Genomic DNA, 26,764 nt, shown 5'->3' on the forward strand with positions numbered 1-26,764 from the left:
TAAAGCAATGGCTCTCAACGATTTCACTGTCTCCTAACAAGGACAGTAAAACTCAACATGCCAGCCAGCTCAGGGACATGGCAGGGAAGCTGAAATAAATAAACACAAGCCTGTATCACATCAAATGTGGAATCTAAATTTGAGCTACACAAGTCTTGCAAAAAAGCATTTTAGCTAAGAAATTAGCATAAAAACTGGTCCAAAACAAGTGAAATGCTTATACCCCCAACAGTTATAAATGCTGAAACTTCCAGTAGAGTCCCTTCCACAGGGCAGTGCCCCTTGGATTCACCCAGGCCAAAACAGTACATGGTAGGTATGCATATTAGCATCCCGAAAAGTTGAACAGACAAACAAAAAAATCTGAAAGAAACTCTGAGATATAATGCTAAAAGTATTCAGAGATATAATAGGTAAAGATATAATTTAGAGAAAGAAGATATAATTGCCAGAAATAAGTACCTTATGGAAGATAGCAGAGATGTCTGAGAAAGAACTAAATAGAATATTTCTAGGCACCTAGGCATGAAAAAATATTGTCATTAAAACACTGTAGACATTAAACATATTTGAAACAGAAAAATGTGTAGTTTGAAAATAGATCTGAGAAAATCACCTAGAATACAGTCCAGAGAGAGGAAAAAGACATATGAAAGGAAGGTTGATGTGGAAGACACAGTGAAGAAGGTCCAATGCACTGCTAATAGGAGTTCAAAAAGAAAAGGTAACAAGGTGGGATATGGTGATACTTGAAGAAACAATGTCTAAGGACATTTTAGAACTGAAGAAATACCTTCACCTTCAAAGCAAATAGGGATATTGAGTCCTGAGCAGGAGAAATAAAGATTACTCTGCACTCAGGTACTTTGTTGCAGACATCAAGTAAACAGGGAATTTGGGATAAGCTACCAAAGAGAAAATGCAGGTTATCTGTAAAGAGAAAATGAAGGTTATCTGTAAAGAATGACAACTAGACTAACAAGAAATTTCTGCAAAAGCAGCTCTTAAGGCCCAACTATAGTGGAGTACTGTCTTCAAAATACTGAGGGCAATTACCTGTCAAGCTGGAAATCTATAACTTCATAAAGAATAAAGGTGAAATAAAGAGATTTTCAAACAAATCAAGACTGAAAGACTTGACCCCTTAATGATTGACTGCTGTTGAATTATGAAAAAATATTCCTTAATATGTAGGAAACCAAACCCTAAAGTATGGAGTAAAGTACAAGAAACAGTGGTGATCAAAGAAACCCATCAGTAATGAGACAAATGAGGGCCTGTGGGTGTGAGGAGAGAAGGGCTGATTTCAGGGGTGAGGTGAAAGCAGGTATAATTTAAATTCTCAAGAGCTGTAACAAGGAGAACTGGAAACAGTAGACCAAAGACATTTTACTTTGTTTGTTTGTTGCTCGTGGAAAAGCTACTGATCAACTTTTGACTTTTAAGTATACAAATTCACAACTTGATAATTATTTAAAGAGTAAAAATAAAATGTGTACTTTCTAAATCCAGTCCTGGAGCAAAGAGGGGGATTTTTTAAAAGCTGGATCAACCCAGTAAAAGGAAGGAAAGTGGAAATGGAGAAGGAAAAGAGGAGAGAAAGTTAAAATGGTAGGGAAAAAAATCCAAAACCATCAGTAATCATGATAAAGGAGAACAGATTAAACTGAGTTGTTAAAATACACACACTGAGATTTTTTAAATTCAGTTTTTTGCTGCTTATATAAGAGATGTGAAATAAAATTATTTGGGACATTTGAAAATAAGGGATTAAAAAAAAAAGGGCAAACCAGGCAAATTATAAAGAAAGAGCAGAAGAAAGTAAAAGGAAGGAAGAGAGAAAGGAAGAAACAAAATTATCAGACAAAAGTTTTAAGGCAAAAAAATACTATGATTAAAGATGTTGTTACTTAGTGATAGAAGAGGAGGAGCTAACAATGAAATGGGTAAAGATATGAACGAAACAAATCAAAGAAGAAACCCAAAGGGTCAGAAAACATTTGAAAAATGTTCAGCCTACTGGTGTTAATGGAAATGCAAATAAAAGCACCAATGGGGCTATCCTTTCAGCCCCTATTAGCTGGCAACAAACTTGGTGGGGGTGTGGAATAAAAGGAAAATCTTCTCTCTGACTGGTTGGAATGAAAGCAGCAGATGTGCACTGATGTGTGACTCAGCGATTCTGCTTTCATTCTGCATCCAGATTAATGCCCGAGGATGTTCCTTGGGCATCATTCGTAATAGCGATAAAGAGGAAACAATCCAAGTCACCATCGGTAGTGGAATGGATAAGTAAATCGTGATGTAGTCAAAGAGATGAAACTTGCATCACTAAAAATGAATTACCTTACAGTTACCTGTATTAAAATGGATACATCTCAGAATTATAACATTGAATAAAAATAAGTTGCAGAAGGATGTGCATATCTAATTTCAAATTTACATAAAACAAAGCAGGTACTGTATGCTGTTTTTACAGATACATGCATGTGGTAGTAAAATACATACATCTGAGAGGAAGCGTAGTCCCCCAAAGTGGGCGGGTCCCTTCTTGAATGAAGATGAATGGGAAGCGGGAGGAAGAAAGAACAGGGCCTAACTCTGCCATGTTTAATTTTTAAAGATTTGAAGTAAATATGACAAAAATATTAGCATTTATTTACATTGCTCTGGATGGCAGATGCATAGGCTCCTGCTATTATTCTGTGTTGTGTATGTGTTTCAAACATTTTCATAATTAAAAATATCTTCCAGAGTATGGGAGACAAAAGACATACAATAATAATGCAGAGAAAATGTTCTGTGTTCCATTATGGGTTCTATACAGGTGGCTTTCAGAGTTGAGATGAAAGGGATTCCTGCCAATGAGGGGAACCCAAGAATCCATTCTGGAAGAGGTATCGCAGTGTTGCTGTCCTACAGACTCCCACCTGCTATCCAGCACCTTTGGAAATATATCAGCCATCATGACCTCTTTCTCTGTTTCTTTGGCCTTTATCAAGTCTGTTCCCATTTTTCACTAATAGTCTCTTTTTCACTTACTAGATTCTGGTCATCATAAAGCAATAGTTACCAGGACCTCCCAAAAGACTTATTACTTTGAGAAGGAAAATCTTAAAAATTAATTGATGCTTTCCTCATGGAAAGAGACAATGATGACTTCTGTTGTTATGTAGATTTTTATGGAAACATTTGGGGGCACTTGGGGGGCTCAGTCAGTTGAGAGTCAGACTCTTGGTTTTGGCTCAGGTTGTGATTTCATGGGCCTTGGGATGGAGCCCTAGATTGGGCTCTGTGCTCAGTGGGAAATCTGCTTGAAGATTCTCTCCCTCTGCCCCCCCCACCTCTCTCTCAAATAAATCTTAAAAAAAAAAAAAAGACATTTATACTTGGTGGAGGAAGTGGATTGGTTGGTTGACCAAGTGGAACTATGCATATATTGCCCCAAATTCCTGACATAGGAAATGTTGGGGTTCAGAGCTGACAGCCAAGAAAGAATTCTTGAGACATCTGGTGCAAAAAGGTGGTTTTATTGAAGCATGGGGGCAGGACCTGTAGGCAGAATGAGCTGCCCTGGGGTCATGGGAAGTGGCCGATTATATACTTTCAAGTTCGGAGGGGGTTAGGGTAGTGTAAGTCTCTAAGGAATTTTGGAAGCAAGGTTTCCAGGACCTTGAGGGGGCTAGCCATTGTTAGGAAAAAGTCATTTATTACTGTCTAATATAACCTTAGTCATGAGACCCTTCAGATGTGTATCAGTGGGCCATATGCTCGGAGGATGATTGCCAACATATATCTTGGGGTGGGTAGTGAGAAAGGAAGTTTCCAAAGGAATTTTTGTATATTAAGTAGACTTAAAGGATTTTGGGGGATTAGGATAATGTTAAGCTAAGATTACCTTTTACCCTTAGCAAAGTATTAACATCAAGGCAGCTGAGTCCCTAGAGGAAGGTCCCTCTACCTGTTTCAAGAACTTGTCAATGGGCTATAAGTAGTTAGGAAATTTAATTTTTTCTTTTGGCTTTGTTTCCCACACCGCTTCTTCCCTTTATCAAAAAGATTCTATTCAAGGTTCCACATTTCAAAATTTTGTTCAATTTCCTTTTTAAATGTGCTGCTTCAAATAATAACAGTCATGTTTCATGACCTCTGTAAGGGAGGTCGGTGTGGAAATAAGACTGGCCGTCACTGTCCTGTGTTCACAGCATCTAGTACAGTTTGTCAGGATAGTTAAGTGCTCGGAATCTCTAGCTGAAAAGGAGCAGAAGTTTGTGGGCTTCACCCCGCATCACAGTGACCTCTTTGCTCTGAGGATGATCTCACTCTGTAACACAACACCATCAGTCCTCATTACTCTTGACACAAAATGAAATAATGGCACACTTTGAAAAGGTTTGGTTTCTGTGCTTCTGACACATTGTTGCAGGGTACTAGGAAATGGCATGGCAGTGTCGGTCTAGAAGCAGTTTAGCCATCAGTGTGAAAGGCCTCTAACTTGTCTTTGGATACATACCTGCTCCATGTTGAAGCCAAAGGGAAACTCTGACGCAGATCTCTTATTAAGCTGCCTTGGGCCACAGTCTGGGCTTGATAATGAAATTTGTATTCTCAGAACTTTTTTTTATTTTTTCATTTCCTTTGCAGAGAGAAGATGCATCAGTCTGCCATGTATGAACTATGCCAGGGGATGCACCAGATCAGCCTTCAGTTCGTTCGACTGCAGCTCACCTTTGAAGAATACACCATAATGAAAGTCCTGCTGCTGCTAAGCACGAGTACGTTGATGTCCGCTTGTGCACGTTTTCTACGTTGTCAGCTAATCTGACCTCTAAGGAGATTAGCCTCTTCTCAGTGTCAGGTGGTTGGTATAAAAAAAAAAAAAATCAAGGAGGTGAGAGAAGGTCTTTGGTGAACTAAGATACTTGGAGAGTATGAGGCTTTGGGTGAAGAAAGCATATTTCTTCCTCCATCTGACCACTAAGTATTTACTAGGTGTCTGTTATGTGGGTGGTAGGATTAGGCAGTTGGGCTGCCTCAAGGCTGCATGAGGTGCAGTTTCTGCCCTCAGCGAGTTTTACTATAAGATAAAGTCAAAGACACTTTAAATACATTGTAGAAAGGGATTATCCAACCCTGAGAGCAGATAAAGAGCATCACAGTGGCTGAGAAAAGGGAGGAGCATATTTAGTTCTGGGGGTCAGGGAGGGATTCATGGTGAAGCCGCATCTTGGTGAGCTTTGCAAGGGTTATGAACTGGATATGAGGTCTGAGATGGCATTCCCATCAGGGTACGATGTGAGGGAGTGTGGAAATGTGGGAAAGCATAATCCAGGCATTTAAGAACTTAGTTCTGGGAGAGGTGTTTTGCCCATTCATTTTTAGATTTTTTTTTCTTCTTCCTGTATTCATTTAATTTTTCAAGGTGCATAAGGTGACGTTGGGTTGAAGAGGAGTGGGGAATAAGGTGGGGATGAAGGTTGGACCAGGATATTCAGTGTCTCTTGAAGACACCTGACCTTCATTGGCTGGGCAGAGGAGTGCAGCACCTCGGGCTTTGAGCAGTGGGGTGACAAGACCCAAGCTGTATTCTGTGCCTTTATGAAAATGTATCTGGTAATAGGCTGGATGAAAGAGGAAAGAGAGGGGGAGGCAGAGAGGCGAAGACAGAAAAATTAGCCAGATTAGAAGCACAGAGACCTGCTGTGAGGCTGCTGAAATAATGGCCTGAATGATGGTAATAGGTGGCATGATGGACAGGAGTAGGTGCATTCAAGGAACATGGCCGAAGTGGCAACGGACTAGAAGGGGAAACAAAATGGTATGGGTCAGAAGTGACACAGGTTTTGTGCACAGAAAAATGGCTAGGATGGCAGTGATACTGTTGAGGAGGAATATGTTAATGTTGAGATTTGGAGAAGATTTGTGGGGGTGTTATAAAATGAGTTCTATTTCAGATGGGTTAATTTCCAGATGCATCCTAATAGACCAAAAGATGGGGAGAATTTGGGGCTACCACTCAGAAGACAAGTTTGGGTATTGAGAAATAAACATGAAATTAGCCTCATAGAAAATTGTCATCTAAACTAAAATGGTGAGTGGGGTTGCCGGGGTACAGAAAGAAGAGGAACGGTCCAGCTGAGGTACATGAAAGGAGGATGGCAGGGCGGAAGAGGCAGCAATGGGACTGGACTGGCAGAAAGGCAGAGAAACTGGGAGCCGAGAACTGGTTATGACTAACAGCAGAGCTTTCGCAGAGAAAGTTGAGAGCGCAGAGAGGCCTATGAGAGTTGACCATTAGGCCTCAGGCAGGTGCCCAACGGCCAGGGACTTGCAGATTGATGGGAAGCTTTGGGAAGAGCTGGGAAATGTTCTGGGTGCCAGGAATGCCAGGGCGAGTAGCATCAAAGGAGGAGAGAGAGTTGAGTGACCACCTGGAAGCAGAAGACCACCCAGGGCATGCCCAGCCCTCCCCGTGGCTCATGAATCAGGGGCATGGCAGAAAGGGGCAGTTTTCAGTAGAGTCATTTGGGAGAAAGTGGCATCACTCGACAAGATAATGAGGATAGAAGGGGTCAGAAGAGATGTTATTTCCCCCAGAGAGGGACTGGGTCTGAGGAAGTGTTAGCCAGAATCAAGTAGTGACAAGAGCAGGAGGAGGCCATGCCGTAGCGACTCTGGATAAGCGTCTGCTTCCCTGTGTTTAGCAGCTCCCGGCTTTTGAAGCGTTTGTCATACTTCATTTAATTTATGCTTAACCCTGTGAGATTGATAAGCCCATGCTCAAGCTAAGGAAAAGGAGGCACACATGTGTTTTTGTTCAGGATCCTCTGTACGTTAGAACTGAAAGCCTTGGCTTTGCATTTCACATCCAGCGTTCCTGCTCTCCCCAGAGCGGGGAGTCCAGGGCTGAAAGGCAGCCTGGCAGCACGTGACCGCAGCGGGCTGTGTGGAGTGGCACGTGACCGCAGCAGGGGGCGTGGAGTGGCACGTGACCACAGCAGGGGGCGTGGAGTGGTTAGCAGGCCGGACCAGACTCCAGCCAAGGGGGCAAAGCGGCAGCCCCCTGTCGGGAGGTGGGGCCCCGCACCTCACAGCTGTGTTTTGTTTGGCCAGCACAGGTATTTTAGGTTGCTCTTGGCCTTTTGTCTTGTTTTATTTTCATTGAATTCGATTGCCCAAGGCAGGGCACGTTCTCTCCAGTTTGCCACAGGCCCTACCATTCCTCACTAATTACACTCAGGCAATCTCCTACTTGGGTCGTGTGAGCAGCCCTCATCTGCAGGGTCGCTGGACCAGGCTCTTTCTCTCTGCTCTTCCTTGAGGTTTCTGACGTCCCCGATTCATCCTTCTGGAATATAACTTTGGAAATCGAATCTTTAAATTCAGCGACAGTGATTTTATTCCCCTTTCCAAGCTGTGTCATTAACCGTTACTGGCTTGAAAAATGTTGAAAGTATAGTTCTAGATGTAGACAGATCAGATGGGTGATAGAATTTAAATGAAAAATGCATGTGACACTAATTCTTTATGAATTTTGACTACTCCATCTTAATTGGTGTCTTATCCTTTTAGACCATTTAATCAGTCAGCCTATAATCAATCCTGATATCATTTTGAAGCTACCCGAATTAATTTATTAGCTTCCAAGTAGCTCAGTATTTTCAATTCTGATTTTTGTAGATGGAGGAAAAGCAAAATAAAAAGGCAGGAAAACATACGTAAAGAATTGTATGAATCATAGAACTATAGGCTTTAGTAAGCTTATTTTGCTAATCTGTGATAGAATGTGTTAGAATTTTTCTTCTTCCTTAGGATGTTAATTGCACACCTGATGTCCAGTGTATCAAGAAAGTTTTTTAGCAATGACATTGAGAGGATCTTACGTTCTTAATGCTTATGGAGGAAAACAGACGAACCTCTAAGTTGTCTCTTTGCTCTTCTCCAGCCCATAGATTTTGGGTGGTTTCCAGCAGCCCTGCTGCATTTAATAAGTAAATTCAGAAAATCTGGGCAAACCTCCAAAATTTGAGGTTTTGCTTAAGTTCTCTTTATTTGTGGGTTTGTTTCAACTTCTAAAAAATCTGGTTGGGAAATTGGTACAATATATTTCAGTTACAGCAATAATATATAAGTAATATTTGACACAAATTGCTTGTAGTCTTGAGAATTTCTGATACAGAGCTATCTATAAGAAGGTCTTTGCTTAATCTTAGCAGATATGCCAAATAGTAGTGAAATATAGTAGTGAAACTCCATTCTAATTTTAGGTAATTTGTTAATGTATGGGATGATCTCCATTAAATATTTGTATTGTAAAGTAAAAGGTTTACTCCATAATATTTTATAACTCAAAAAATCGTTAACCTGTGTGTAGGCACTATTTGCAAAGTATTTGCAAACTTGCCATTTCTTTCAGAAACTTAACATTAAAATTTTCGTAGAAATTAGATCTATAGTTTTACTATTAACATCCTGGTTATTACTGTCCTTCATATTTTTTATACTTTTAAAACAAGGCTTTATTTTTAAAGAAAATAAACTATTATATAATGGATGGAATTTAACTTTTAACGTGAACGTCAAGTATTTGAAACCACAGCTAATATTGTTGCAGTCTCAAGAATGCATGCAATTGCTATTAGGGGTTTATTCCCCCCCTCCCCCCACAAAAGTAGACTTCGATAAACCACAGATCAAAAGCCTCAAAAATTAAACTTGAGGAGACTATTAACATAAGATGTGAATGTAATTTGTAAGATAATTTTTGTACAGGACAACAGGGTTTAACTTGGAAACAGCAGTATTCCCAGCTTCCAGGGTTCTCAATAGCCAAAAATGTACTTAGCCATTCTAAAGGGCTGATGACCTGAGTAAATTATTATTTATCCCATTTATGACAAATTAGCAAACATGCTGTATAATTAAGAAGTGAAAGTAAAAGCATTTCAAACTCAGAACGTTAATTTCAAAAGATGAATTTTCTTTAGGTCTCCATCTCCTAAAAATAAAGTTCTTAAATGATTTTATTTTTCAGAGTTAAAGCGTACACCTAACTATTTATAGGTTCTAGCAGAAGAAAGCAGACATGTAGGTAGATTTTCAGAGGGGATACTTTAGTTTATACTCTGCTCTGTACCTCCTTCCAGAACTATTCCCAGCATGGAAGCGCCTTTCCTCCGTAAGGACTTTCACATGTATCCTGGGACAAAACATCTCCTTTCAGCAGGTCACAGAGACACTTGATATGCTTCCAAGCCCTGATCCTAAAATATTGTTTCTAAGTGAGATTTTTTTAAATTTAAAATTAAAAGCCAGCCACTACATAAAACATGATCCTATTTTTTTACTTTCTCAGAGAAAAAGGAGAACATTGTTTATTCTCTTTGAAAGTTACAGATTTTGCCTTACATGCAGAGCCACTGTGGTGTTACTCCTTTGCACACACAAACCAGTGCACAGACCCACCCCCTGGTTGCCCGGGAGGCCACATGACAGGGCCCCACTGGTCATGTGATCCTGGCACAAAGAAGACACAAAGTGCTTCTCAGCATGCCTGTCCTACCCCACCCCATAGATGGCCAGTCTCCCCAAGTCTTTGGTATTTGAATTTGAATATAGAGTTGTCACTTTCTAATTCTAGCCCCAGTTTAGATTGTCTGTGATTCCTCCAGTTGTCCTGGAAAATCAAAGTATATTTTCCTTCCTCTGAAGTACTGGCAAGTTAGGATTCATAAAACACTTCGATGACAGGCCACAAGGCAATATAGCATTGTGATTAAGAGGCAGGCTTTGGAAATAGACCTAGGTTTCTACCCCTTCTCTGGGGGGGTAGAAACACAATAAACACAATAAACACAGTGTTTATTGTGTCCTTGGGCAGGATTAAATCTCCCATCTTCAGTTTTGTTATCTATAAAATGAGAATAATGATTATTTCATAAAACTGAGGTTAAGCTCAAGTTAATATATGCAAGATGTATATTAACATACACCCAATAAATAGCAGTTAGTATTCTTTTGTATATAGATGTGAACCAGAATTTACCAATAGATAACTGCCATATTTGTTCATGAATGCAATTAATTGAGATTCAGTATCAATCTTAGAGTGTGAGCCTAAAAACCTCAAAATATTCTAGGCCATTTAACTGCTACAGTGTCAAAGTTGCTTTCCATCCTGGGGCTTTACATGTCTGTATTCCTTAAACACAGTTCCAAAGGATGGCCTCAAAAGCCAGGCTGCATTTGAAGAAATGAGGACAAATTACATCAAGGAACTGAGGAAGATGGTAACTAAGTGTCCCAACAATTCTGGGCAGAGCTGGCAAAGGTTCTACCAACTGACCAAGCTTCTGGACTCCATGCATGACGTAAGTAGAGCCTCTTGGTGCCTGTTAAATGAGGGATCAACAATCACACACTGTTGACCCAGCAAAACTGGAGAGGTGAGGAAGAGTTCTCAGGTCTTCGGGAAAAATAGGGATAAATTATCCAATGGGAGGCAGCAACAGTTGAGAACTGATTAGGAAGGAAATTTTCTTCTGATCACCTTGGAAACAAACCCCATGTAAAGTAAAGGGTGTGTGTGGCTGTCTTCCATTCTGAGCAGGATGAGAGCGGCGTGGACCATCATAGCGAAACCCCCGTGTCCTAGGCCAGGGAAGGCCCTCACATTTGCTACAGGTGTCAGATCAAGTTTCACATTTCTGCTTGCAATTTAGGAAATGTTTGGTTAATCAAAATGTTTGCTTTCACATTGCATAAATAGTGTCCATCTTCTACAACTGTTAATCTAATAACCCAATCTTCCCAAAACATTATTAGTGGTCCGGGGCCAACTTGGATCATCTCAGTCTTTGCCAAATTTTGAATCCTATATTCATTCTTCACAGGAGTCACCTTTCTTGTCTTATGTAAATAGAGAAAGTAAATTCTGAGCTTGTTTTTAAATTAATCAATTATAGATGTAGCCAAGGTGTTAGCAGTTTCTACAAATATCGATTTGGATAACTTGCTTTGTTACGTCATTTGAAATATGCTTCCTTTTTTTTTTTTCACTTTGTGAACAGTTTTCTGTAGCTCTGGCTCAAAGAGAAAGTTGTACACAGTCGTGCTGATTTCGTTTTTTATGTTTGTGAAGCTTTCATATTTTCTTTTGAAAAATTTATTGCCCAAGTTCAACCCATATGATTTGTGTAAGATATCCTTTTTCAGATATTTCTCTGTTCAGAAAAATGTTGCCAGGCTCCACGGCTAGTATTATATTAGTATTTCTATTGAAATCATGAGTCATCCTTTAAGATTTTGTTTATGCCAGTGGAATGTGATGATGTCTCTGTGGTTTGATAGATAAGGAATGTCACTCGCCAGTGTTTTACACTGAACACTCGGTACATATCACATCGATTATGCTTTCTCTCAACTTTTCATTTGGTCTTAAGTCAAATTCCCACAAGGTGAATTCAGTGATAATTTGGCTAATTATCAGTGGCCTAAAGAGCATGGTTTAATGGAAATTCGTAGGATTAAGGGATGATGGCAAATGCAGCTTTAGAGAGATCACAACTCACTTTGCTTTCCACAACTCACACAGAGAACAAAAGAAGCTAGAGCCTGGAGCGCAGGTCACCTATAGAGAACAGGCAGCAGGTCCACTTTCTTCTGTTGGCTTTGTGGGAAGCCCTTTATAGTGGACTTAGAATGGGTTCTTGATGAATTCTCTTATTTGTTCAAACGTATGGGCAGGCTCAAGTGCAAAATCAGAATTAGTATGTGATTGTCATCACCTCAACATATGATAATAGATGATACACTTTGAGGCAATTTGCATGTAATGAGACTGATAACAGAAGTCAAAACTTGTTTTTCCACACTCTCACAGCATCTCTGTGCCTTAAGCAGAGTGGCACTGGGGGAACACTCGGGAGTCTATACCAGTGGTCCATGTGTCAGACTGTCCTCACCCAGCTGGTTTTTTAGTGCTATGCTTGCGCAAGATTGAAACTCAATGAATCCTTGACCCAAAGGGCTAGATCATAAATGATGATATTTTGCAAAATTCCCCAGGGCAAATCCGTGTCTTCTTAGTATTTTTTTATCAAGGTGTAATTGCTGCACAATAAGCTAAACATTCTTAAAACATACCTTTGGGAAGTTTTTCACACACCGGTGACTATCATTACCATCAAGATAGTAGACATGTTTATGACCCCCAGAATTTTCTTGTCCCCTCTTTTAACCTTTCCTGCTACCTCCTGCTCCCCAGTTGCTTTTTGGCAATATAGATTTGTTAACATATTCCAGCATCTCATATACATGGAATCATGCAGTATGTAGGTTTTTGGTCTAGCTTCTCTTCACTTTGCATAATTATTTCGGGATTCATCATTAGTGCATGAATACATGTATCACTTTGTATCACATTCATCAGTGCGTGTATCACTAGTTCATCCCTGCCCTTTGCTGAGTAGCATCCCACCATACAGATAGTCCACACTTTGGTAGTCCAGTCACCTGTTGATGGACATTTGGGTTGTTTCCAGGTTAGGGACTAATACAGGTAAAGCTGCCCTAAAATCCGTTTATATAAGTCATTGTATACGGACATTGTTCGCTTTTCCGTGGGTGAATAGCTAGCTAGCAGTGGAAAGCCTGGGTCACATGGTAGGTGTGTTTTCCTTTTTTACTAAACTCCCAAACTCTTTTCCAAAGTAGTTGTCCAGTTGTACTTTCCCTTGAGAAGTGTGTGTATGTTCAGACTGCACCACGCCCTTGCTAGCAGTTGGTATGGCTCATCTTTCTAGTTTTAACCATTCTAATAGTGATGTGCTGGTGTCTCAGTGTGGTTTGCATTTGCATCTCCCTAATGATCAATGATCTTTTTGTGTGCTTATTTGCCATCTTTATGTCATCTTCTGTGAAGTAACTCTTCAGCTGTTTCACTCACCTTAAAAGTTGGATCATCTGATTGTTGAATTTTAAAACATCAGATAGTCTAGACAGATCCTCTATCAGATTTATGATTTGCAAGTATTTCATCCCACTCTGTGGCTTATCTTCATTTTCTTAACAATGTCTTTTGAAGAGCAGTAGTTTTCAATTTTTCATAAAGTCCAATTGATTTTTTCTTTTATGAATCCTGTTTTTAGTGTTGTAACCAAGAAATTCTTGCCCAAGCCAATGTCACAAAGTTTTTTTTTCCTGTTTTCTTCTAGAGGTCACTGTCCTTCATTGAACCTTTTTTTTTATATATATTTTTTGTTTTTTGAGAGCATTTTTGGTTTTTCCTTGTGGAAGGGTAAATCCAATCCACCTTACTCCATCCACCATGGCTGGAAGGAGAACGAACATTCTTTGGGGAATCACTGCAGTCATTTTAATTCTGAAACCCTTGTTTTAAATTATCAAAAATGTTTGCACTTAGAAGTAGCCTAACAGAAGCATCTTGAATGCTCTATTTATATTCCTATTCCAGACAGAACATTGAAAAATGCATTGTAAGTCTAGAGGGACCTTTCTAACATTCACGCTTACTCAGACTTGAGACTGCCTACAGCTTTTTCATTAGAGTAAATTAGTGAATCAACATTTGTGGAATTTTCTTCCAGGGAACAAAGAGCTAACAATGACTGGCTCTGTACTCAAGCCTAGTTTTGGTCACCTTGTGGAAAAAGAGCATTTGTGCCTAAGGTTCACACAAATATGAACCCTCTGAGTCAAATCAAAGCTCTGCTTAAATAGTGTGCATGGTATGCCACCCCTCCGGACACATGTCCATAGATCTCAGGACGTGGATTTCTTCCACATGGTGCACACATGTGTTGGCAGAATGGTGCCAAGGTGTGTGAGCAGAACATTCTCTGAAAAAATAGGTTGGCCAGTTAAGTATTTGAATTGGTCAGCAACTTTAATGAATCATGATCTCCCTGAACATCAGTCTTTCCCCAAAGAATGTTTCAAAGAAAGCAGCTGTGGTCAGGCTGCTAGGAATAGATGTATTTTTGCATTGTAAATGTTTGGGTGTTATATACAAGGCATATAGATTTCTTATTCTTTTAGAGAAAATTGATAATTAATAGTTATTCTCTAGCTATTGCTAAGACAGTCAACTAAGTTTCTGCATGTAAGAAGCACTTTTTTTTTTAAGATTTTATTTGTTTATTTGAGATAGAGCAAGAGCAAGAAAGAGTGAGTGAGCATGAGCAGGGGGAGGGGCAGAGGGAGAAACAGGCTCTCCATTAAGCAAGGAGCCCGACATAGGGCTCGATCCCAGGACCCTGGGCATCGAAGGTAGATGTTCAACCAACTGAGCCACCAGGCGTCCCAAGAAGCATATTTCTAATGAAGTTATTGGTAACTCCTGTTCATTCATAGAGATCAAGAACTATATTACGATCATTGTGTAGAACCGTTAGTACATGTTAAATGATGTTAAAAGGTCATACTATTATAATCTTCTTTATTTCAGTATGCACACTAGCAAAAATGTGCCTCGTACATAGCACTATTGACAAGGCTACAAAAGATACTTGAGATTCTAGACAGTTGGCTAGAGAACAGTGCTCAGCAGAAGGGAATCAGGTGCCAAAACTGGCTGCCGGAGCAGTAGAACCTTTGAGAACACACGGGTCTCTTTCTTTCATGTGCCAGTGAGCCCCCACTGTGTTCTAGGACCAAAGGTGCAAGTGTGCATAGAATACCTGTCCTTTGGAATCCCATTTGTTTGATCCAGGAAGATGTTAATCTCATGCAGCAAATGCTTTAATGTCTGAAAGTGCAAGGCAGTCAGTGTACGCGGGAGAAGCAACCCGAAGCCTGGCCTCCAGGAGCTTGCAGTCCGCTCAGGGGCCCCAGACAGCACTGTACAGGCAGTGTGCTTGGGAGTTCTGACGAGGTGAGCATGCCGTGAGTTGTAGGCTCACTGATGTTCATTCGGAGTTGATAGAAAGCCTGATTGAAAAGGCATAGGGGCCAGCTGTGCTGAGCAGGGGTCCTGGAAGTCTTCCAGGAGGGATTTAGAGAATATTTATTTAATAGAAGAGACAGAGGCCCAGAGAGTGACTCTCCAGGACCCATACGTAGTTGGTGGCACCTGAACCGTTTTGACTCACTGTCCCATGCTCCTGACACCACTGTCACCATGAGGGAGAACTTCAGGCTAATAGCAGCTGGTCAGTTTTAGGCTGGTCTGCATCTTTGCAGATCAGAAAACTAGCGTCTATGAACATTAAAAACAGCTGCACTGCTCTTCAGCTCTCCAGACTCATTTGGATCTTCCCTGGCATCTTCTGGAATGCGTTGTTTTTGTGAGGCACGGGGTTACATCTTGAAGGCAGTGAACCTGGCGTTGTATTAAAATGTCATGCTTGTTTAGCAGTTCCCAAAACAGAATGTTAGGTCGGCCTCAGCATAAGCTGAGCAGGCTTTGGTGTGGAGGCTTTTGTCTCTGCGTCTGATCATTAAGCCCAGGTAAGAAACTACCCATTGCCTGGGCAGGCACTGGTGTGTCCCTTAGATGCTGTTCTCTGCGTGACAAAAGGAAACACTCTGAGGGTCATGTTGCTAAAGAATTGCTTTCTGTGGATCCAGAGGGAATGCTCGACAACTGAAGTGGCTCTTCTCTCAGAGCCAAGGTCTCCCTTCCACGGGGGGCAGGGAGCAGAACATCTGGTGGTACAGTAAATGCTCCGTGTGCACACTGGGGACGCTTCATTCTCTATGTGAAGAGGGCGTTAAGTTTCAGTGACACGATCACCAACAAAAAAGATATTGCTGCAAGCAGTCGAGACTATTAGCAAATTATTTTGAGATTTTCATTGCTCATTTAATTAGTGGGTGCTTTTGCATCCGGGCTGTGGTAGTGGTAATTTCCATCGTGATTACACTATAGGTGGTTTTGAGATCGATGCAAACCTATTTTCAGCCTTTCTCACCGCACACTGAAGAATGCAAGCCACAAGTTTGGCTCAGTCCACCATTTGGGCAGCCCGCTTTCTTTCACATTTGATTCTGGTTTATGTCTTCCCAGTCAGCTTCTCCTCAGGAAACATTCTGAGACCAAAATAGGAGCCCACCGCAGAAATGTAACCCCAGGGGATGGCCTGTGGTGCTGTACCACCATTTCTCGTGGTAAACTTGGTCACTTCACTTAAATTTTCCACCCCTGGTGTCTTCAGCTATAAAATGAGAATGATGTCCATCTTACAGGGAATTTTTAGGAGTGAATGAAATAACACGGGTCCTGAGTGAGGCCTCTGCTATAGAGCAGGCAACAAACACCCCTCCACATCCCCTTTTCCCAGACTGTGTTAGAGTTTCCCCAAAACCATGTCTCCGCATCACCAAAAAACTTCCATCAGGCAGTTTTCATTTACTTTTAAATACAGAGACACCCAAACCCTTGAGGCATAGCGTGGACCTTCAAGGAAATAACAGGCTACAGTTGGCAAGATAGGCAATAAGGACCATTCCACAGCGGAGGGCAGGAAGCACGTCAGTCCTGAAGCATTTCCACGGTCCTTCAGGTCCCGGGGCACACCATGTCAGCTAGACATTTACCAGGGGAGATCGGGATTGTTACAAACATGTTGGGGTGTGCTGTGCCACTTTCTAATTTGCTGGAAGGATTAAAGGTGTCTGATGATGGAATGATGGCAGATTGCTGTGATGTGTCCATCGGGAAGATTGATGCTGGCGAGCTATAAACCCTTGCCTTAGGTATTATCAGAACGCTGCGAGCAATGAATAAAGGCTGGCCACGCTGCTTCAACAAGAGGAGGGAAATTTCCCTTTCTTCTCGTTGCTCATGTGACAAGAAAATGACATTATTTGATTATTTGTAATACAGTACTGGTGGTAGCACACCTATGTGTGTGCGTGTGTTTGTGTTAAGAGAGATCAAGTTCAAAGCCACATTCTATTTCACTGAGCAAAACACCTATTTAATATAGTTGTTAGCAGTGTTATACTGCCTTCTTCTCTGACAAGACCATGACTAAGAAAGATTCTAAATAAAGGAAGAGATGTTTATTCTAGAGTTAGCTAGTGAGCAAAGCCTTATCTTCCAAGGCACCAGTGGAGGGGAGGACACAAATTATGCAAAGACCCTCTCCTTTGGAAAAAGATATCTTCAAAGTTAAAGATTTCAAATTAAATGAATAATTGACATGGCAGATCTCATTCTTTGACTACTTGATGAAACCAGTGCAGCAGTTATTAATGGTTTGCAGCATCTGTTTCTGCTTTTCTATATAGTACCTAAGGACTGGCATTTGCCTTTACAGAGTTCTAATTTCAAGGGTATAGCATGGTTCAGAATGCATTGCCCTGGGTGAATTGTGCCAATGAGTACTTATTTTCATTTAGACCATTTTTGTGTTTGTGTAGTTGAAAAAAAATGCATCAGATTTTTAAAAAATAGGAATGGGGGGAAATGGAAAAAAAATAAGAATTTTCTAGTATTTTGATATTGTGGATAAATAGGGAGTTCCTGACTTCGGGTGTGGTTTGGAAAGGTTCAGGATTGGCCATGAAGCCCTGATAAAATATGTAACTCCCCACAGATATGAAGGATGTCCTTACCTGTTTTTCTTCTTTGTTCTCATGTGAATTAAGGGCAGCATCAGTCAGTGGTCAGGATTGTGACTCTCAAAGCTCCCCTAGGGTTTGTAAATCCACTCATATTGTGAGAGGCAGCAGAAGAGCTGCATTACTGTCTTCCTAAACCTGTTGGAAAGAGGATCTGAAAAACCAGGATACTATGTAAGAGAAGATATCATTCAGTGCCTCCTGAATAGGCATATAGGAATGGGACATCCCTATGTCAGTTACATTTCCTGTTGACCGTCTCCATGGGGGTGTGCAGAGGAAGTGCTGCTGAGTGGCTCTGCTTCTGGGACCTGAGCTCCTGGCAGAGTAGGCCCATAAAACAGCAGCCTGGTGGAGGTACTGTGTTGGTGGTGAGGATACAACTGCAGCAAAGGAGACTGGTTCCTTGACCTCAGAGTGCAGTCTGATGGGGAATATAGACAAACAAGCTGGGGACTAAAATCCAGCGTGCCAGGTGCTCAATATGGGCTATAAGGCCCATAGGTGGTATATCTGGAAGAGGAAGAGGCAGGGTGGAAGTGGCCCATGGCATGAGGTGAGGGAAGTGATTGCTAAGCTGAGCCCCAAAGGCAAAGTAGGAATTTGCCAGACAGATGGAGGAAAGCTGTCCCAAGCCAAAGGAGTTAATATCCCAAGAGATTGAAAGCATGGTAATTTTGAGAAATGGAGAATTTCATTGCGTCCAAGGGCGTTGGGGAGGAACTGAGAGAAATGAGAATGGAGACGATAAAGGGATCTGTGAACCACCACGAGGGAGCCATTGAGGGATTTTGAGCACATCTGTGGAGAATCTAGACCTGCTCTGTGCAGTACAGTAACCATTAGCCACATGCAGCTGTTTACATGGAAGTTAACTAAAATTAAGTGAAATTTTAAGTTGAGTTCTTCGATCATAGTAGCCACATTTCAAGTGCTCAGTGACTACATGTAGCTAGTTGCCACCATTTGGGGCAATGCAGAAAGTCTGACAATTGTCCAGTATTGGACAGTGCTGACCTAGCGAATCTATTAGGGGAGGAGCAAGAGAATCAAAGGACCAGTTGGGGTGCTGGTGTGGTAATCCAGGTAAGAGATGGGGGCATTAAGTCAGTACTAGGGGAAAGGGGGACTGAGGAGATATTCATGTGGTGGAATGGATAGCTCTTGGTATGATGAATATGACATGGAGATTGAGAGAGGAGGGAGGAGGTCAAAGATGACCCTGGGATTTAGACATGGATGGCTGGATGGGCTGGAACAAGGGGAAGAGCTTTGAGAGGGGATATGATGAGCAGGTTTTGAGATATTCTGATTTGAGGTGTCCTTAGAACAACCAGGAGAAATGTCAGGTAGACACTGGGCTCTGTTGAAAAGAAGATGAGGAACATGGAATGCTGATGCAGATGGCGGCGGGTGGGGGGGGGCGTTGGCGTCATGAAGCCTGGGGTCAGATGGGACTGCCCAGGCACTGGGGTGGAGCGGAGGACCTAGAACCAAACCCAGAGGGAGAAATGGCCAGTGGATTCCAAACAGGAAGATTCCAGAGAGGCTACAAGAGAGCAGCTGCTGAACTAAAAAAAAATTTTTTAATTTAAAAAAGAAAAAGGAAGCAAAAAGAGGGATATAGTGGACAAGCCAGAAAAGAATGTGTCCCCCACTGTGCAAATGAGGGGTCAGAGGGGCAGAAGCTGCAGAAAGGTCAGTCAGCAAACAGTCTGAAAACTTTAATAGCCATAGAAACAGGAAGGTTATTGTGAAAAATCGCTGACTGATTCACCTTGTGTTAATGTTCAGTAGTTTCCAATAACTGTATCAGAAGCCACAAAGCAAACTGGGACAAGATTTTTTTTTAAAGAACATTCAAGGTGTTTTCCAATAAAGCTCTTAGAAAAATTTTTTTAATAAATAGAAGCATGAATCTTTCTGTCATGTGAGGGCATGTATATAAATGAGTATTTTATATGTGGATGAAAGAACATGCGGTTTTTGTGTTTGAGTATAACTAAGAAATCACAGTGGCTTAGCAAACTCTTTGTGAATAACCCCAAAACAAAGTATTACAGAACCCAATCCAGTCACACATGAGTAATTTTAAATTAGTGAAAGCTTTATTATATACTGTATACATATATATGTATTCCAACACTAAACACATGTGTACGTACTGCATGCATCTATCGGTCTAGATAGAGATGGGGATGGAAGGTGGGCGTTGAAGGCAAGCCATGGTGCGTCAGGGCTGATCTTGCATTTCAAGTCACGATTTTATCAATAATACTGGTCCTGAGTCCTTTCTCACCCATCACATTCATATGAAACCTTAATGACAATGACAGTTAATTTCCACATGCAGCCCAGAACTTTATCGCCTTCAGTCATTCGTGGTTGGTCATGGTTTTCTGTGGCTGACTTCATGCCAAATCTGGGTTACTTCCTTACCTCTTTGGAAAAGGTTGATTTAAAACGTTGAATATTTTCTGTGGCTAATGTTTAGACTGTGACAGTGCTTACCAACCGCTGGTCAGTAGCTAGGTCACATTCTGAGATGCAGTTGTATTAGATTTTAGAGAAATGAGGAAAAAACTTCCACATCGGAGTTTGTCATTCCTTTTCATTTAATTGCAGTAAAATACACAAACATAAAAGTTGCCACTTGTAACTGTACAGTTCACTAGTGTTAAGTACATTCACGTTGTCCTACAATCTCCAGAACTTCTTCAGCTTGTAAAACCGAAACTCTATATATACTATTAAACAACTCCTCGTTCCTCCTCCCCCAGCCCTGGCAACCACCCTTCTACTTTATGTCTCTGAATTTGACTACTCAAGGTGCCTCAAATATATGGACTCATACAGAGTTTGTCTTTTCGTGATTGATGGATTTCACTTAGCATATTATCCTCCAGGTTCATCCATGCTGGAGCATGGTCAGAATGTCCTTCCATTTTAAGGCTGAGTAATATCCCGTTGTATGTGTTTACCACACTGTGTATCCGTTCATCTGTTGACAGACACTTGAGTTGCCTCCACCTCTTGGCTATTGTAAATAATGCTACATGATCATGAGTTTGCAGATCTCTCTTCAAGATCCTACTTTGAATTCTTTGGGTGTGTTTTTAGAAGTAGAATTGCTAGATCATATGATAATTATATGTGTAATTTATTGAGGAACCCCCAAACTATTTTTCACCGTTTTTTACATTCCCACCAAGAGAGCACAAGGGTTCCAATTTTTTTACAACCTCACCTGCACTTGTTACTTGCTGTTATTGAGGTTATGTTTGTTTTGTTTTGGATAATGGTCATTCTAACTGGTGGTATATTGAGGGTGGTATATTGTGGTTTTGATTTGCATTTCCCTAATGATCAGTGATGTTGAGCTTCTTTCATGCATTTATTGGTCATTTGTATTTCTTCCCGGGAGAATTGTCCATTTAAGTCCTTTGCCCATTTTTTTAAAAAGATTTATTCATTTATTTTAGAGAGAGAGAAAGACTGCAAGTTGGGGGAGAGAGCAGAGGGAGAGGAAGAGAAAGAATCCCAAACAGACTCCCCAATAAGTGCAGAGCCCTGACTCAGGGCTCAATCCCATGACCCTGAGATCATGACCTGAGCTGAAGTCAAGATTCGGACCCTCAACTGACTGAGCCACCCAGGCGCCCTCCCTTTGCCCATTTTTTAACCAGTTTTTTTCTTGTAGTTGTTGAGTTGTGCAAGTTCTTTATATATTCTGGATATTACCTCCCTATCAGATATATGACTTGTAAGTATTTTCTCTCATTCCATGGGTTTTTTTTTTGTTTTGGCGTCAGAATCTTTCCCTTATGAACTTATAATGATAACAGACAGTAGTTTGTTTCTTTTAATCCTTAACTGGAAAAATTAAAAGTTGTGTCTGATCCTAATTTATTTAAAGAAAAGGGGGGAAGGCATATTTTCTTATAATAACTACTCCTTTGCATTCATTAATTAACATTTTAAACGTTACGTACCCACAAAACATGTGCCACTGTTCACAGTTAGTTTTGAAAGAATGCTGGGGGGAAACTAGGAATGTGCCTTGTTTGGGGAAGTAGACAAGAACTGTGCATTCCATTCCCACCTGATTCTATAAGACTTATGATGCTATAAGGTGAGCTTTCTGAAAAAAAAAAAACGAAAACAAAATATCAGGTAGAAAGAACCACTGAGGGTCCTGGAAGCCATGCTCATAGAAGATCACATCAAAATCTAACCAGACACGTAGAAAGCTTTTCTTAATCTAAAATATATCTAGGGAAGATTTTGGAAAACTATCTCATTGTCTAGCACCTGTGTCAATAAAAACCCCCTCTTATGCAGCCTAAATCCCTCTTCTTACAATATAAAATAACTATATAATACCTGGGATTTACCTAGTGCCTTTCTTTCTTAAGTCCTGTCATTAAATCCTCCTAATAACTCCGTGAGGCAAGGATGAGTAAATACTACTGTTTACACTTAATCACCTCATCTTAATTCCTTTCTCTATAAAAAGGGAATAAAAATATTTACTCTTTTTTTTTTTTTTTTACCTTTGTACAGAGAAAAAAATTAAAACAGAGACTGATTAAGTACACCTTCCCAGGTTCTTAAGTGAAGCATTTCCAGAAGGCAGGGGCACGGGAGGAAAGGAAGCACGTGTGGGACACATCAGCACAGAGCCAGCCCTGTACCTGGTTAGCTCTGTTGCCCCTGGTAGGTTAGGGTTCTTCAGGGGCCCACACATAGAAGGGTCCCAGTCTTGGCTTCATGTTTTGCTCTCACCATCTTGAAATCTGTAGCAAACTTTGAACAAGGAGCCCCCCAACTAATGCCGCCTGTCCTGGGCACAGTGTCACCCATCTAAGCTGGTGTTGGGCAGAGGTGCGATGATGAGTGTGGAGAGCATTTTGCAGCTTGCAGTGCACGAGCAGACGCATCTTTGAAAGGAGGCAGCAGAGGATATGAAGGCAGAAAACTAAGTGAAGCAGGGTAGGAGAATTGAAGGAAATAAGAGACTCATCCATACACAGAAAAGGAGCCTTGAACAGCTCAGGCCTCACTTGACACAAAAAGAAAGAGAGGAGAAATTTCAGAAGGGAGAGAGATGTCATTAAGCCGTAGAAAAGAGGAATGTTTTATCAGGGCTGTTTTAGACTAGGGCAGATCATTTTATTTTATTTTATTTTTTTAAAGATTTTATTTATTTATTTGACAGAGATAGAGACAGCCAGCGAGAGAGAGAACACAAGCAGGGGGAATGGGAGAGGAAGAAGCAGGCTCATAGCGGAGGAGCCTGATGTGGGGCTCGATCCCATAACTCTAGGATCACGCCCTGAGCTGAAGGCAGACGCCTAACTGCTGTGCCACCCAGGCGCCCCTAGGGCAGATCATTTTAAATGAGATTTGCAAAGACCCAGAAGATGCTGGTTGATCAATTTTGTTTATCAAGGTCATGGTTAAAGGAACTAGAAAGTGACTATGGTTTCACATACAGTTCTCATAATTTGCAGATTCTGTATTTAGAAATCCTCCTACTGGCTAAGATGTATTTGTAACCCCAGAATCAATATGGCCCTTTTGTAGTCATTCACGTATGTGCGCCAAGCAGTAAAAATGCGTGTGTTCCCAACTAAGGTCAAACAAGGTGATGTTCTGCCGCCTTGTTCCAGCTCTCATATAGTAAGTGTCCTTTTCAGGATCTGTTTAGTGACACAGTTTTTGCATTTTTGTTGGTGATCCTGCTGTTCACAGTGGTACCCAAATTTAGTGCTCATGCACTGTCTCATGTTCCCAAGCAGAAAGAAGGCTATGATGTGCGTTATGGAGAAGATAATTGTGTTCAGTAAACTTCATTCAGGCATGAGTTACGGTGCTGTTGGCCATGAGTTCAATGTTAAAGAATCAGCAATATACATTAAAGAAGACGTCTCAAAACAGAAACACATAAAACAAGGTTGTGTATTGATTGCTGACAGTGTGACCAGCAATTCATGGAAACCTAACCCTGTATTTTCGCTAGGAACAAGGGTTCAGTATCTGCTAATTCTGTTCTCCATGACATAATAGAATGGAACTGCCATGCATAACAACAACTGTAAATGTATGTAACCTACAGGGACTCTGGGCTCAAAGGGAAATGACTCCTGAAAGAACAGCCAGAAATGGAAGACAAGGGTGATAGTTGTTCTCCATTCGAATGACAAATTCTGAAGCCTTTACACTAGATGATGATGTACAAGGATTCTTTGGAAAGCATTTCCGGAAGGCTCAGAGAATCTGTATCATACTTAGAAAGCCAGTTCTAGCTACCAACCATATCACTTAGTTCACAGACTTTTTTTTCCCCACGTTTCAATATTTCTGAAATCAGGGGACATCTTATACTTGATTTATATATTTTAACAACCAACCAAAACCTGTTCTCCCATAAACTGTTACTAAATCCCTGGCATGCCTTCCAGTCCAGGACTGGCAAGCTTTTTCCGTAAAGGGCCAGATGGTAAATACTGTAAGCGTTGTGAGCCCCACAGTCTTGCTGTAACTACCTGGCTCTGCCATTGTGGCAGGAGAACAGCCATAGATAGTATGTAAGGGAATAAGCCTGGCTGTGTTCTAGTAAAAATAGTGAAATTGCTATTTATATAATTTTCGCATGTCACAAAATACTCTTCTTTTGATTTTTTTCAATTTTTTCAAAGTATAAAAAACCAAATGAAAAAACATATCGAAATGGTTATTAGGCCAGATTTGGCCTGTAGACCATAGTTTGCCAACCCTGATTCATTCAGTGGAGCAGGGGAATAGATGAGACCCCTTGGTCTCAAGTGTCCTTAGTTGGGTCAAAAGAGGCTGCCCCTTCCCAGCGGGGTCTGCCCCTTGTTGCTTAGCATTCCTTTTCCTTCAGAAATTGAAGTGATGATTTTAACTGCTTAATGTTGAGTTAACCTGATATTAAAGTTGGTAACTTACCACCGTGAGTTGGTTTAGATTTTTACATTGCTCAGTACAGTGTACCTTGGCAAGAAGGATCTAGGAAATATTGAAAACAAAATTAAGAAAAGTTCATACTTCTATATACAGTAACATGCCAGTGCATTTCAAACACAACACTTCCCTTAGATTCCCTTTGTTCGGCAATGTTCTAATTATCCCTTTATCTTTAAGCTCTACTTTCTGTTTCCATTGTGTCATTTTTCTTTGTGTTTTTCACATGTACAATAGACCTTATTCACAAGAAGGCGGAGCTGCGATCCAGAAGGAGGCTTGTAACACAAGGAAACTTAAACAGGCTGGAAATTAAATAAATTTAAGTACAAAAAAACTTGGAAGGAAATTGAACCCATCTTGCATAGCAAAGCATCCAGACAACATATTTGGAAGATTTAATATTCATCACTGACCAGACATCAAGGATTACTAGTGAATTTAATATAAAAATGGTAATGAAGACAAATTAAAAAGTAGCCTCAGATAACAGAGTTTCAGAAATGCTCTTGGTTTTTCATAAGATGTGGGGGAGCTTCTACTTCCCACCTCAGAAGCCAGCCCCTTCCTCCTGGGCACCGGGTCAGGCGCAGAATGCCCACACCGGCACCAGCCGAGACTCTGGAACGATCCCTGTGAGGCCACATGGGACAACCCTGCCTCTCTCACTTCTTCAGGCAGACCTCTCTGGAGGCAAAGCCAGAGGTGCCCATCCTGGCCTGGAGCCCCGGCTTTGGCCATCCTCGTGGCAAGGGGGTCCCCTTACCTAGAATTTGCAGGCAGAGCTAGCATGAGAGCAAGCAGCCCCGCTGAGCCTTGTCTCATGCTTCAGGGACACAAATGAATTAGTGCATTAGATCTCCAGCACTTACTTACTGGTTGCAATTTTGTAGCCTCAGACATCCCCTCTATTCTCCCACCCTCTGGTAACCACCATTCAGTTCTCTGTTTTTATGAGTTGGGCTTGTTTTGTTTTTGTAGTTCTCTGTTCCTTTTTTCTTCTCTTGCTCTCTTCCCTTGTGATTGATGACTTCCCGTAGTGTTAAGTTTATATTCCTTTCTCTTTATTTTTGTGTATCTATTATAGGTTTGTGGTTACTGTGAGGTTCATATATAACATCCCAATTATACAGCAGTCTGTGTTAGGTTGATGGTTGCTTTAGTTTGAACACATTCTAAAAGCACTACATTTTTACTCCTCCCCCCATACTTTATGTATCAGATGTCGTATTTTACATTTTTTTATCTTGTGAATCCCTTAATTGAATTTTTCAATATAATTGATTTACTACTTTTTTCTTTAAACCTTCATACTGGCTTTATAAGTGATCTACTATTATTACTATATGTTTGCTTTTACCAATGAAATTTTTTCCTTTCATAATTTTCTTCTACTTACAGCCTTTCCTTTTCTGCTTTAAGGTGTCCCTTTAACATCGGTTTAGTGGTGAAGAACTCCTTTAACTTTTGTTTTTCTGAGAAACTCTTTTTCACTTCATTAACTCTGAATGATAATCTTGCTGGGTATAGTACTTTTGGTTATTTTCCTTTCAGTACTTCGAATGTATCAGGCCACTCCCTTCTGACCTGTAAAGTTTCTGCTACAAAATCTGCTGATGGCCTTATAGGATTTCCTTGGTATGTCACTAGTTGCCTTTCTCTTGTTCCTTTTAAGATTCCATCTTTAACTTTTGCTATTTTTTTAAAGATTTATTTATTTATTGGAGAGAGAGAGCACGTGCAAGCCCAGAGATATTGAGAATCCTCAAGCAGATTCCCCACCGAGCACAGAACCCAACACGAAGCTTGATCTTAGGACCTAGAGATTATGACCTGAGCTGAAATCAAAAGTCAGATGCTCAACAAACTGAGCCACCAGGTGCCCCAATTTTTGCCATTTTAATTATGTATCTTGGTGTGGGCTTCTTTGAGTTCATCTTATTTGGTGCTGTCTGTGCTTCCTAGACCTGGATATCTGTTTCCTTCTCCAGATTAGGGCAGTTCTCAACTATTATTTCTTCAAATAAGCTTTCTGCCCCCTTCCCTTTCTTCCTTCTGGAATCTCTATAATGCTAATGTTAGTATGCTTGATGTTGTTCCAGAGGTCCCGTAACCTATCCTTTCTTTTTTTTTTTCCTGTTCAACTTGGGTGTTCTCCATTACCCTGTCTTCCAGATGCTGATCTGTTCTT

At 40.9% G+C, this 26,764-nt stretch overlaps 1 protein-coding gene across 1 annotated transcript in view; it reads left to right on the plus strand.

Annotated features, from left to right (window-relative positions):
- LOC100475310 (mineralocorticoid receptor) overlaps positions 1 to 26,764 on the plus strand; it is a 154,061-nt gene that overhangs the window by 110,128 nt on the left and 17,169 nt on the right. Inside the window, exons 5-6 of the mRNA XM_034661736.1 lie at positions 4,645 to 4,775; positions 10,213 to 10,370. Of these exons, the coding sequence (XP_034517627.1) occupies positions 4,645 to 4,775; positions 10,213 to 10,370 (289 nt within the window). The remainder of the gene's footprint in view (positions 1 to 4,644; positions 4,776 to 10,212; positions 10,371 to 26,764) is intronic.

Source organism: Ailuropoda melanoleuca, chromosome 5 (assembly GCF_002007445.2).
Source record: "Ailuropoda melanoleuca isolate Jingjing chromosome 5, ASM200744v2, whole genome shotgun sequence".
Classification (NCBI taxonomy): Eukaryota; Metazoa; Chordata; class Mammalia; order Carnivora; family Ursidae; genus Ailuropoda; species Ailuropoda melanoleuca.